This window comes from Pholis gunnellus (genome assembly GCF_910591455.1).
Source record: "Pholis gunnellus genome assembly, chromosome: 20".
Taxonomy (NCBI): domain Eukaryota; kingdom Metazoa; phylum Chordata; class Actinopteri; order Perciformes; family Pholidae; genus Pholis; species Pholis gunnellus.
The window spans coordinates 10,106,879-10,120,026 of NC_136547.1; the positions used below are offsets into that span (position 1 = coordinate 10,106,879).

Sequence of the window (13,148 nt, forward strand, 5' to 3'; positions counted from 1 at the left end):
CAGATTTGAAAATACATTTTATTTTGAAAAGACGATTTCCTTCTGGTGGATGAACTACAAACGGCATAATGTCTCTCTTACAAGCAGCAGAAGTCTTAATTAGAGGTCCCGGTTGTCTCCGCCACTACTATAACACACTAAATTGTTAATACCTCCCATGACCTCTTTCTGCACGCTACTTCCTGATCTCTGAGATCGAGCGAATCCACTGTCACCATGGCAGCTGTGTCGTCATTGTTGTTATGGCGATGCAAGCGCTGCTGCATTTGCCAATACTCATTCAGTCTCCATCCCCACGTGCCTCCCTCCCTTTTCCTCTCCCTCTCCCTCTCCCTCCCTCTCCCCTGCCCTCGGTGTTTATAAAGCTTATCCCTATATGGCCCGCAGTTTCGGAGAGCAGCTGTTAAGAGGCAGATGCTGTAAACAGCACAGCGAGCGTCTTTGTCAACACTGGCCCCGTCAAAGCACACACAGCGTCGTAACGTAAACACTGTTGTTCCCGTCTGCAGTCTCGTGTGAGAGCCGACGGTGCCGTAAGAAAGAAAGCATGCCCTCCGGTCAGTCTTTTAGGAACTTGGCGATAAAAAAGCCGATGGTGTCCCCGTCGGCTCTGCGGGGGAGGGGGGCTGCCGTTCCTGTCTGGTCCCAGCTCAGCTCGGGACTGAACCTCTGGAGGAGGCGCAGCTGCTCGGGTGACAGGCCGGCTCCCAGCATGCCCTCCGCGCCGATGTGAGGCTCCTGGAAACAAGAGCGTGATTTGGTGAGGTCTCCTCGGACATCGCGCTCCATATCTGTGAGTCCGTACAGGTGTTTCTACCTGAGGCTGAAGCGTGAGGCAGGGGAAGGTCTCGAGGGCCCAGGCTATCTGCTCCTCGTTCTCCGCTAGAGTTACTGTGCAGGTGCTGTACACAAGAACCCCGCCTTTCTTCAACAACCGCACTGCCTGCAACACAGGAAGACCTTTTATTAAAGTGGCTATAATCAATATTTATATAATATGACACAAAGTGGTTACTCATAGTGATGAATTCTCCTCAGTTTTAGGGAGCTTTACTGTGAGTTTCAGCTTGTTGTTATAGTTATAACTTTACTGTTTTGGTCCCCTTTACAACTCGTGGCGTTTTTCGGCCAAGCTGTAAAAAGTCACTGTGCACTACCTGCTCAGCAGACACAGTTCGACACCAGCTGGTGAACAAAGTGGAGCGCTTAGCGAGTGAATTTTGTACTTTCAGTCATCAGGTGGCCAAACACAACACTCCTCATTAATGACTGTTGTTTTGTATCTGCTGGATTTAAAAATAAGAAACTGTTTTCTAACAGGTTCGTCTTATCAACTTGCCCCTCCAAAATGAGTATTTCTTCAATCTTCTTGCTGAATAACTTTAAGGAGATGCGTGCGAAGACTGATGGAGCACTTTATGTCACTCAGATAAATCATGTCCTCTGCACTCTACTGGACTCTAATCTCCCTCTAGTCATCCATCTGTTAGCCATACTTAAAGCAAAACCACTCTAAAACAGATTTCACATTTGTTTTAGTCTAGTTATGTACATTTGTATAAAAAGTAAGCTCAAGGTGGAAGTAGAAATACTTTCTAGAGCTGCATTTCTAACTTTAAATAAATAACTATCAATTGTCACGATGCATAAAGTTTTTTGTTTTTCAAAAATTGGCGACACATTTTTCCCTTCAGAGCTGTAATTTTTCTAACAGCCAATTGAGTGTAAAATTATAGAAAACATTCTAGTGTATAAATCAAAATTGTCAGTATTACAGCATCAGTGGATTGGGTTTAAAAAAGTAACTTGATGAGATAAGAGCAGGTGTTTTGTTCACTGAACCTCCCCATTGGTAGGTCTGCCTCCCACTTCCAAAAACTCTAGATTAGAGCAACATTTCTATCAGTCACAGCTAAAACTATAGTTTAAGTATATATATATATATATATATATATATATATATATATATATATATAACCTTGAGGTGTATTTCCCCCCTAAGATGTGACTTCCAGCAGTACGATCAGACACCAGTGTAATATTTGTCCAATGCTGCCATCAACTGGTCAAACTGAGTTACTATCAAAGTGCTTCGTCTGTGTGTGTGGTCAAACCTACAGCGTGGAATAACTTGCGCTGCAGTGGCTGGTAGGAACAGATCTCCTTGAGGCTCCAGGTACAGGACATGCTGGGTCTCTGTCCGAGTCCACTACACGGGGCGTCCAGAAGAACCCGGTCAAAGCTTTCAGGAGGGAAGGGAGGTCCTGGAATACGTTCAGAACACAAGTGATATTTATACATATAATTATTATTATTAATTTATGTGTTTATTTGTCTCACTCTGTACCTTCAGCTCCCTGTGTCGGGTCGCTGCTCACAGCTTGAGTGCTGTTAAAGCAATAAACTTTGATTGAACGTAAATGCAACATTTGGGCGTTTTGACGGATTCGATCGGTCTTCTTTCGGACCCTGTCCAGAGCCACGACCTCGCCCTGCGAGAGACAGACAGAGACAGACAAAATAAGAATCAAAAAAAGACTTCATTACAAATAAAATACCTCAAAAACATCTACTGGATTCAATTACAATTTAAAGCTAATTCTATTTTTTCATTACACTTTTTTCTTTGTTAAATGAAATCCTGTAACTAGCTCATTGGATTGCTATTTTCATTATATTTCACTTAACATATTGTCGTCTTTACGAAGGACAAAGAAAGAACCAAAGTCGACTCAGGAGTGCGAGCATGAATAAATCCTCTCACTCTGAGGAACAGTCATTTTCTGGATCAGTGGTTCCCAACCTTCTTGGCTCGTGTCCACCTAAATGTCTATGTATGACCTTTCATCAGAAGTTTGAGAAGTCCATGAGCAGTTCAACCTTTCTTAAATAGTTTCATTTGATTCGCTTTTAGAAGCCTGAAAGGGTAAAAACCCATCCCATAATTAATTATTAGAGAAGAATCAGGAGAAAAGTGTAGAAGAAATATGTTTTTGATTATCAATGATCCCATTTATCTTATTACCCCTAAGATTTATCCTACGACGCCTGTATATTAGATGTGTATTATAAAGACGGCATTCTCAGATTGAAACCCTGAATATTAACTGTGATCCTTCAAGCAGCAAACATCTGTAACTTGTACCTGATCCCTCATGAGTGCAGCGATGTGGCAGGTCTTCCCTCCGGGTGCAGCACACATGTCCAGGATCCGTTCTCCGGGACGAGGCCCGAGAACGTGTCCCACAACTACAGAGGGGAGGTTCTGCACAACATGAAGAAAAAACAACAACACATGAGACGAGGCAAAAACAGCGCCACCCTCTGTTCTGCTACATTATCAATGTAATGACACTTTAGGGACATTGACAATCAGGCACATTATGGCTCTATTATACATTCTAATAGTATGAATACCTGCAGGAAAGCCATGTTGGGTAGAACACCATCGAAGGAAGGACTCTGGTAAAGTGGCTCCACCATCCGAACACCTACTCCTCTAAAATAAAAGACGACCGTGACTGAGTACGTTTGACCCTGAGGAAGACCGGAGTGTGGTCGATACACAGTTGTCTTGTTTTTAAAATCGTACAGCCACTATGAGAAAGGCTTTTTAACTTTTGGTTATATATATATATGTTAGATAGTACATGCAGATATTGTACTGTATGGGTCCAAGAAAGTTTCCTTCGGGACATTAATATCCGTCTTATCTGATCTTACTTGGCGGGTTCATCTGTGCAGAAGATGCCGGAGCGGTCTATCTGAGCGACTCCGTTTCCCACAAACACTCGGTTTCCCTGGAAGCTCGTGGCTCCTCGGGTGCACCGACCCTCCAAGTCAGAGAGGACGGACACCACATCGCCTGCCTTCATGTCTGAGAACAAAGAAACGCGGGTAAATGACACGCTAGATGACAACAATCAACACAGTAACAGCACTATGATGATGATTCATTTGAATTTAAGAGCGTCCGTGTTTGAGTCTTACACTTGGGGCTGGCGACGATCCCCGGCACGAAGACATGAGCACCTCTCAGTACGGCGCTGCCGCACTGAGCACCGACCACCACCTCTGAGCTGAGCTGCTCCACAGGTCTGAGAACACGAGAGAGAAGCCGGTCACACTATTCTACATCTGCGGCTCATTGGACAACCTCCAACTATGGCAGGGTTCTGGAGATACAGCATGTGTTGGCGAGAATGGAGAATTAAACGCAACTTTTTAAGCTTTTCCTTTGTTTAAATGTTTGTCTGCAGGTGCATCAACAAATATATATATATGCAAAAATAAAACCGTGAACCCACAACTGCAGTTGTTACGCAAAAAGATTCAGTGGTTGTTTTTTCATGAAGTCTCATGTGGGTTTTGTCCTCAAGAAACACTCGCCCAGTGGTCGGACTGATACTGCAATTTTAAGGCTAAGTGTGTGTACTCCATAGAGCGGATTCGTCTGACGCTGTTCCAGCATTCCTTACATACCTCGGGCCATCGACGGGAAGGAGCAGCACATCTGGAATTTGCGGGTGAGGAAGAATCTGAACGGAGGCTTCCTCTGCTGATGAGCTGCACATCTGCTGCTCAAACGACAACAACAACAACACACTGACAGATAAGGACACGCCTGACCACCGCTGTGGCTGCTTTCCTTACTCCCTCTTTCATTCTCACCTTTTTCAGCTCTTCTCCTAACTTGTGTCGGATCTCTTCCAGGGGAGCGAGATGAGTGCTGGCCCGAACACAAGTGTACGAGGGCGGGTGAGACAGACACGTGAGCAGCTTCTGGAAACGACATTCTGCCTCCTGATGGCCGACTGCAGCTAACACCTGAACGCAAATAAGACGACGTTGAGAGTTAAACAACAAAAAAAAAAACATCAGGAACTTTATTGATTTCAATTTTCAGCACGTACCCCTAAAACGGTCATCATACAGTATATTAAAGTGCAAATAACAATACTTCCACCTGACCAAACTTCATTCAGGTTAGATTAAAGATCATTAATAAATACTTCCCAGGAACAGAGCAACCACTGAGGACATCAAGCTTATATCTGCTGTATTTGTTTAGGTTCAAAAGAAAAAATAAACAGGCTGTATTTTGCTGGAAAGCCAAAAGTTTGTTAGGGAGGGTTTTACTGCAGGAATGTGTACAGATAATATCAGTTTATCTAAAATCTAAGCCACGCCGTGCAGGTTATATTTTCCACTGAAAGAGAGGAAGACGTATTTATGATTCTCCAGAAGAGAGAAATCACATTCCTACCTCCTTGTTCAGGAAGACACTCCGGAGATAATCAGTGACTTCAGGCTTCAGTGAAATCCTCGGAAAAATAGACATTTCTTCTTCAATCTGCACAAAAGAAAAGGATCGGATCAATAACAAATAAAAAAGAATGAACCACGATTGATGAACTGCAGGAGGAGAATGTAGATATCTGGTTACATCTGATTGGATGAGGCTAAAGATCCATCGATGGTTAAGACTTGCTTACAGTCTGGCGGAAATTCAAAGAAGAAAGACACCTCTTTGTAGGTGTCTTATTCACACAGTACAGAGGCTTATATACTACTACCAATAATCACAATACTACTACTAATAATAATTGTTATAATACTTTACCCACAGGACACAACATGATCGTAATTGGGATCACTTTAAACTCAAGTTCAAAGTGTTTTTAAAGAGGAAAGATCTGGTGCATCCATTAAGTTTTATGATGTATTATGTGTATTGTTTTATTATTTGAAAATTGTTGGCTTTTTGTACATAGCTTATGTGTTGTTCTGTTGTGTATGTATTTTCTTGTTGAGTTGTGTATAATATCTGTATATTTGGAAATGCTGTAACATTAGTTCATGCTTGTCCCTATTAAAAAAACATTAAAAAAGGATTAATACCAATAGTGTATAGAAAGACAAATTAGTGCATGCTATTAAAAACAAATACAGTAAAACCACAGAATAAAACTATAAAAAAAAACGTTAATAACAATGTATTTTTTATGGGAGATCTAAAAGACAATAAAGAGCTAATTTAGCTCGTAATCCTTCTCCACCAGGTCCGTCTATTATTGGCACTTAAATATAGCACGTGTGGTAAAGACATGATGTGAGCCCTCAACAATATTAAACAAAACCTATAAATAGACTTTACGTCCCACACACGGGTCACGTGTATAATCTGAACGCAATCGATCTTATTCAACACATCCGCTCATTCATAATTAATGAGTGGTCCGTTAAATTAATTGTCTAATATAAGTGTGAAGACGATGTAAAGGCTTTGTTAATAATCTTTAGGTACTCACGTTCTGTGGAGGCACGGATCGCCTGTTTTGGCAGCTGCTTCCGCATACGTCACGAGCTTGGTCACATGACAGTAGTTGAATTCATAAATGGAAGTAATGCAGCTTGTTGATCACCAATACCTGTATGATATTTATTTATGTGTTTATAAATATAAATGTTACACATTAAAATGATTTAAAGCATATACGGACAGTGTAAGGGCTTTAACTTACACTACAGTTGTACAATTTATTAATTAATTAAAATAAAATACTATACTTATATACTATAAAGTTTCATGTCTGCTCCCTTTTTTTTAAAAAGCCTCTTGTCACACTTTTAAAAGTTTTGTTTTTTAAAGCAGCTCTTTAAAAAAAGAAAAGAAAAGTAAACGCGTAACACGCCTCAACGTCATCACGTAACACGCCTCCACGTCATCACATAACGTAACGAGAACTGATGAGCTGGTGTTGCTTTTTTCTCATAGAACCACACTATCAGCAGAAGAAGCCCTGCGAGCAGACTCAACGCTGTGCCGCAGTTACCACCGGGTTTGTGGAGGCTTCAACGTTAACCGGGAGCCACTCGACAATAAGTCCTCGTATCTATGTTTACCGTACACCACATTTTAGCCGGTTTAGCTACATTTTAAGTGTGTAAACCGGACCGCATGGAGTCGGCGTTCAAACGGTCGGTGAGGTGTTCAGCGGACAAGAGATCATCCAGCTAATGTTAGCAGAAGCCGCAGCGGATTGTACAGTGTGGACGTGAGAGTGGAGACAAGCTCGGTGCTCACTGACGGACACGGACGTTAACCTAAACAATGGGCCTCATATTCGCCAAACTGTGGAGCTTCTTCTGCAACCAAGGTGGGTGTAACCGAGGATAATAACCGCTAGCATGTTAGCACAAAGTGAGCAGTTACCTATAATAACAGCTTATCTCGCTACTCTGACTCCACGACTCGCTGTCTTTGTTTAACTCGCACGTCAAAAAACAGCCATTTAAACCACAGTTACTCATCTCACCCGCTCTTAATAGTTAATGTTTGTCAACAAACGTGATTAACTTAAGTCACAGTAAGCCTGCTCGAGCATATTCACCCTAATTGTCTGACAGCTTTACTTCACTTTTCAGGACTCTTCACGTTACATAACTTTCTCTAGAAAGCGTTTAAAAGTACTCTCCCATAATATTATGTCTCTCGTGCAGTTTGCTAAGTAATTGTATTGATTATGTCTCAGTTGTTGCTTAGTTTAACACTGGTTCACTTGATATTAGGTCAGTGAAAAACAAAGGAAAAGTATTCAAAGTACACCAAGTAGAAGAATGTGAAAAGGCAACAAATAGCCTCTATAATCTCACCCTCTCACCCTAACCACCCCACATTACTTGCATGTCTTTCATCCATAAACTACTTTGTGATACTGTGAAATATTAGGCTTCAGATTCAGGTTGTAGTTTTCTTCCTATATGTGAGTTTTTGAGTGAAGTTGCACTAACAAAGGATCTATTGCAGGCTCAGCGTATTGTCATATGCTGCTGTACTCCAATGGTCATTATTGCCATTTGGTGGTGAATATATAGCTATATATAAATTCCTCTTGTCTCAATGCCCTTTGGTCTATGTAGCATTATTGCCGGGCCCTGATTCCGGATTACGCTGTTCCCGGTGTCAAGTTGCATTCACTTTAAAGAGATTGGAGGTGACGAGTGAGTGATGAGTTAATTACATCTATATAACACGGTAATTAGACCTCCTAAATAGTGCTGGGAATTGTTTGAATGTGTTATTTTTATCACTTTATTCTATTCTAAAACATTTTAGCTGCAGTGTGTGTGTCGCAGAAAAGCCGTCTCCAGACATCAATATCAAAGATACTTACGTACAAATTTGCATTTTTTTCAACTGGTATTGTCAATGTTTTTGTTTATAATTCTGCAGAATAAACACATTCCTGTTTTGGGAAAATGTGACACAACCTGTGTTAGATGCTCTAGGTTTATACATGTTTCCCATAGATTGCTGTTGCTTCCGTTATCTCAGAGTTGTATGCATGTCAAAAGGTGATTTATATTTAATTTGAGTTTTGATGGGGGTGACGGCCACAATCTGTCCTCATTAAGGAAGCCAAAGACATCCAACACCAGATCCAGTGCACACAGAGACTGTCAGAACCACCAGCCCTTCTGACCAGACTTCCTTCCTCCTCGGCTGCCAAAACCCTCAGAAGGGCCGGAAAAGTCAAAACACTAAAGTGGGATATTTTGGCGTGTGTGTGTCAGCTCTGCTTCTGCATTTAGTCCGTTCTGTTTGTCTGCTTCGCGGCCGTCAAAGCCTTTACTGTTGCAAACGGCGCTCGCTGGGTTTCATGAATGGAAAAGAAGTTCCTGTAGTTTCAGCGAAACTGGGGGAGGAAAAAAAAGGAGGTCAGGAAGTTTTGAAATAAGTTCGGCCTGTGTGATTTTAAATGGGCAGCAATGATATGAACGCGTTGTATAGACTGACTCCAGATGTACTTTACCACGTAATCATTGACACTGTGCTGTATGTGTTTTGCAGAGCACAAGGTGATAATCGTCGGACTAGATAACGCCGGGAAAACCACCATCCTCTACCAGTTGTAAGTAGTTTTATGTATCAATCTTACATTTGCAACCTACTTTCAACTCGGTCGGCCTGCTGCAGCGAAAAACTCACTTTACGATTCTGTTTTTTGTAAAGTCTGATGAACGAGGTCGTCCACACGTCGCCCACCATCGGAAGCAACGTGGAAGAAATAGTGGTGAAGAACACTCACTTCCTGATGTGGGATATAGGAGGGCAGGAGTCTCTCCGGTCCTCCTGGAACACCTACTACTCCAATACAGAGGTGAGAAACACACGCTATTGGAACACATGTTGTACACCGTGTGCTACTTTTCTCACGGATGAGGGGAACACAAGTATCGTCCGGCAGCGGCCGGGGTTTTTCTTCACGAGCGTTGGCAGCTGGTGTGTTTGTTCGGAGCACAGACGGCAGCAGGGGCCGCCCAGGTCGGAGGTCAGCCTTTCACAAAGGGGCCCGTCTGAAAAGGCGAAGAGCGGGTCAGCCTCCGCAGAGAGAAGAAGAACGGGAGAGTCACGCCAGAGGCAGATGTGTCTTATTTAAAAAGAGCTCGGGAATTAAACGCTCATGATAGAACATCTGGCGTGGCACGGGAACGCGGTGTGGTCACACGGGACCTCGGCTCTTTCTCTCTTGCACGTATCTGCCAAAACATCTGAAGCGGTTTTGTCGACAGATTGAATATTATTCAGCAGCTATTTTGGTAATTGAGGGACTTTTTTCAAGCTTCTCAATTGTGAGGATTTGCTTTATCTGTCTTTTGTGATGGTAAACTGAATATCTTTAGGTTTTTGACTGTTGTTTGGACAAAACAAGCCGTTTTTAAATGTCTGCTGGTGCTCTTGGATATCATTTTTTAGCTTTTTCTTTAAGCTGCAACAATTTTTCAACTCTTTTTATAATTAATGAAGCTTTTTAGACTTTTTTTTTAACAAAAATGACAAATGTTCTCTGTTTTCAGCCTCTCAGATGTGAGGATTCAACTTTTCTTTGTCACACATGACAGTAAATTGAATACCGTTTGAACAAAACGAGCGTAAAGACACATCTTGGAGCTTGGAGACACAATGAAAATGTGATTTGCACTGTTTTAAAAACATTTAATACAAAAGATGAATCTATTTAACTGCTAGATCCAGCAGTGTAAAACGTGATCTCATAAACAGTTCATGCAGCATGTTAGAATAAACTGTGTGCCGTTAAATTGAGATTTATGGCAGAGAAGTACTAAATATTTCTCACAATAGAGTTACTATAGGCACCATATATTGTCGTGGCATTGCAGTTACTTTGGCAACGTCACTCTTTCGCTCCACCGTGTCAGACTCCTGTAGATCGCTGGCTGTGATTTGGGTCACAGTAATGTTGGGTAACGCGTGTGGTTGAAACTTTTCCCGGAGTCTTTAAATGGCGTCTCTCACCATCACCGAGCCTCTGGTCCTTTTGTCACACGGGGTCGCTCTCTCTCTCATTCATAAAGGGGTTATTAGCATCGCAGTCACCACAACCCATTGTGAGGCCCTCGGCCCGCAAATGCCCACACGCTGTGTTGCATTTTCATTTCTGTAAGTGTCTTCTTTTTTTTTCTCCCACTCTGCAGTTCATCATTCTGGTGGTGGACAGCACGGACAGAGAGAGGCTGGTCATCTCTAAAGAGGAGCTCTACAGGATGCTGGCTCATGAGGTAAAAACCATTTCAACATCTCTGTAAGGAAGCAGACGACACAGACTCTGTTTTTATACTGGACTGTGGTTTATCCACCACGGATAGCCCCTTCCACGCCGCCACATTGTTTAGAGCTTCAGAAGGAGAGCGAGGTTATGGTTTCATTGTTCTCTGCATTCTCCACTCAGGACCTGAGGAAAGCAGCTGTGCTGATATTTGCCAACAAGCAGGATATGAAGGACTGTATGTCCGCGGCGGAGATCTCCAAATACCTCACCCTGAGCTCCATCAAAGACCACCCCTGGCACATCCAGTCCTGCTGCGCTCTAACAGGAGAGGGGTGAGCGCTATAAGTTGATTCATATGCGTGTACAGACATATAGTCAGCAGGATTTTAATAAATTCAGTGATTAGATATTCATGGAATTCCATCAAGACCAAATGCCAAAAGACCTAAAAGTACACTCACTATAGAGGAGTTTTTTTATTATAATCAATAGCTTGTTTCCTATTAAAGACAACAATGAGATGATAGAAAAGAAAAAGATGTGTACAGATGTTTTTGCGAGCTGAGTTCAAAGCCCCGGAGCTTCAAATCTTTCCTCAGCACAAACGGGAAGGAGGCCTCGTTAAACTTTATTTGCGCATCACAAGTATATTGTAAATATGTTGTGCAGCCAGAGGAATAAAGTTCACTGAAATATCCTTGGAATAAGTCTTCTGTCTATAAAGAATGTACTTTCTTCATTGTTTTTCCAGTTTATGCCAAGGCCTGGAGTGGATGACCTCGAGGGCTGGACTCAGATAGCCCCGCCCCCCGATGGCCTGACTACCTGCACCGCCCACACGGTGGCAACAACAGCTTGTCCTTACCGGCTTCTTTGTACTTTTTATTGTTTTGTTTTTTTTAATGACAAACTTGGACTTTGAGGAGCATTGACACGCTCCTCAGCTGAGTTGTCACAGTGGAGCTGGTGTTTCTCCCGAATGGACCAGAGCTGATGGACTGACCTGTTTATCTGGAACCAGAGCTTTTACAGTAAAGGAGGAGAAGATCACTTCAGAGAGTTAAGAGTGTGTCCAAGTGCAAAGCAGGGCTGCACTGGACGTGATTTACACTACACACATATCATGTCTCACCATATCATATATCGAGAGAATGCCATAAACATCACGTTGGTGCAGCTCTATTATTTTTGTACTTATTGCCTCTTTATAAGTTTGTTCATGTTCAGGTAAAACATTGACAAGCAAAGGGATTACAAGCAGTATTTTGAAACCAGCTTTGATGGGAATGGTGGCACAAGGGGAGTTTTTTCAGAATAATGTTCTCATCTGTTTGTTTTTTTCTAGCACAGACATTAATATCTGTTACACATGATTTCAGGTTCATAAGCTACATTGTTGGTGGTTATTGTCACACTAGAACTTATTGGTGCCGTATTAAAATGTGGTCAAGTATACATCTCTCTTCTTTGTTAACTTTTGAGTCTGTACTTGTATGTAATTGAGCCAAATGGTGTGAAGGGTTGTCATGCAAACTTTTTTTCTGACCCTTTCGCCATTAAGTTTAAAAGTGTAAAAATTGCGAAAACATCACTACTTCAAGTAAAACACTCTGCTTTGATAACAGTATTTTAACACTTCAATTCTGCATTATGATTTCTGTTTTATTTTATTTTAATTTGTACTTTATTTTATTTTTCTATCTTGTATTAACATGTGATCATTGGTGCTCTGCAGGCGTCTGTAACGGATCTTCTGCATCCTTAGATATATATATATTTGACATTTCATTCATTTCCAGCAACCATTGTGATCCATATTCCTCTGTGAACATTTTGTACTTTTAAAAACAAAAGGAAAAGAATAAGCCACCATCAAACAGAGGCCACGCGTTTATGGGGAAACCTCCTGGACTTCAGTGGTTTATTAGCATTACGATAATTCAATATTTTGCCCATCGTGTAGTTCAAATGCTTGATCCTCAGCCTTAACCAAGCTGTTGTGAGTGAATCTGACAGTCTGCCCTTGTTTCCTTCCCTTTGACCCGGTGTAAGAATTCCTTGAACTTGTTGACAGGTCGATGCACGCGTCACTTTGAAACCATGTCTACCTTTTGCAACTTCCTTTAGTGGCCAAAAAGGACGAGTTGCGTGAGTTTCTTTGAGTCTGAATCAAAACGGTGAAGAAGAACTTGGTGTCCATCTTGGTCTTGGAGGGCCTCTGGGTATATATATCTATACTTTGTGGGACAGGGTTTCTTTACATGAAGAGGAATAAGGGTGGACTGGTCAGCCCCCAGACTCTTTGCAGCATTGAACTTGATCTCAAGCAAAGAACTGGTTTCCAGTCTGTGTGGTGGTGGTCAGTCTGGGTCATGTACTGTATTTCAGTTTTTGTTTTCAATAAAAACTTTATTTTGAACTTTGAGCCTGAAATGATTTTCTTTCTTTCTCAGCATCTTTGAAATATACTTCTTACTTACAAGGTTTGGCCAAATGTCACCTTCCTTCCCTGAATCCGTTTTCCTATTACTAGAAAAACATTCGGTGATTTTAGTGATTAATTGAAGAACCAAG

General features: G+C 41.8%; 2 protein-coding genes across 2 annotated transcripts; one reads left to right on the forward strand and one right to left on the reverse strand.

The window, feature by feature from the left end:
- Positions 1-356: 356 nt before the first annotated feature.
- On the reverse strand, positions 357-6,346 carry nsun6 (NOP2/Sun RNA methyltransferase 6). The gene is made up of 12 exons (XM_079181517.1): positions 6,312-6,346; positions 5,267-5,353; positions 4,672-4,827; positions 4,483-4,577; positions 3,991-4,097; positions 3,724-3,877; positions 3,418-3,499; positions 3,146-3,265; positions 2,348-2,492; positions 2,119-2,264; positions 818-943; positions 357-738 (listed from the first exon to the last, which is right to left on the reverse strand). Exons 2-12 carry the CDS (start codon positions 5,339-5,341, stop codon positions 559-561), a joined length of 1,386 nt encoding a protein of 461 aa, XP_079037643.1. The 5' UTR covers positions 5,342-5,353; positions 6,312-6,346; the 3' UTR covers positions 357-558.
- A 472-nt stretch (positions 6,347-6,818) lies between these two features.
- On the forward strand, positions 6,819-12,987 carry arl8 (ADP-ribosylation factor-like 8). Its single transcript, XM_079181229.1, has 6 exons — positions 6,819-7,160; positions 8,855-8,915; positions 9,017-9,164; positions 10,501-10,584; positions 10,755-10,906; positions 11,326-12,987. Exons 1-6 carry the CDS (start codon positions 7,115-7,117, stop codon positions 11,372-11,374), a joined length of 540 nt encoding a protein of 179 aa, XP_079037355.1. The 5' UTR covers positions 6,819-7,114; the 3' UTR covers positions 11,375-12,987.
- The last annotated feature ends 161 nt before the right edge of the window (positions 12,988-13,148 follow it).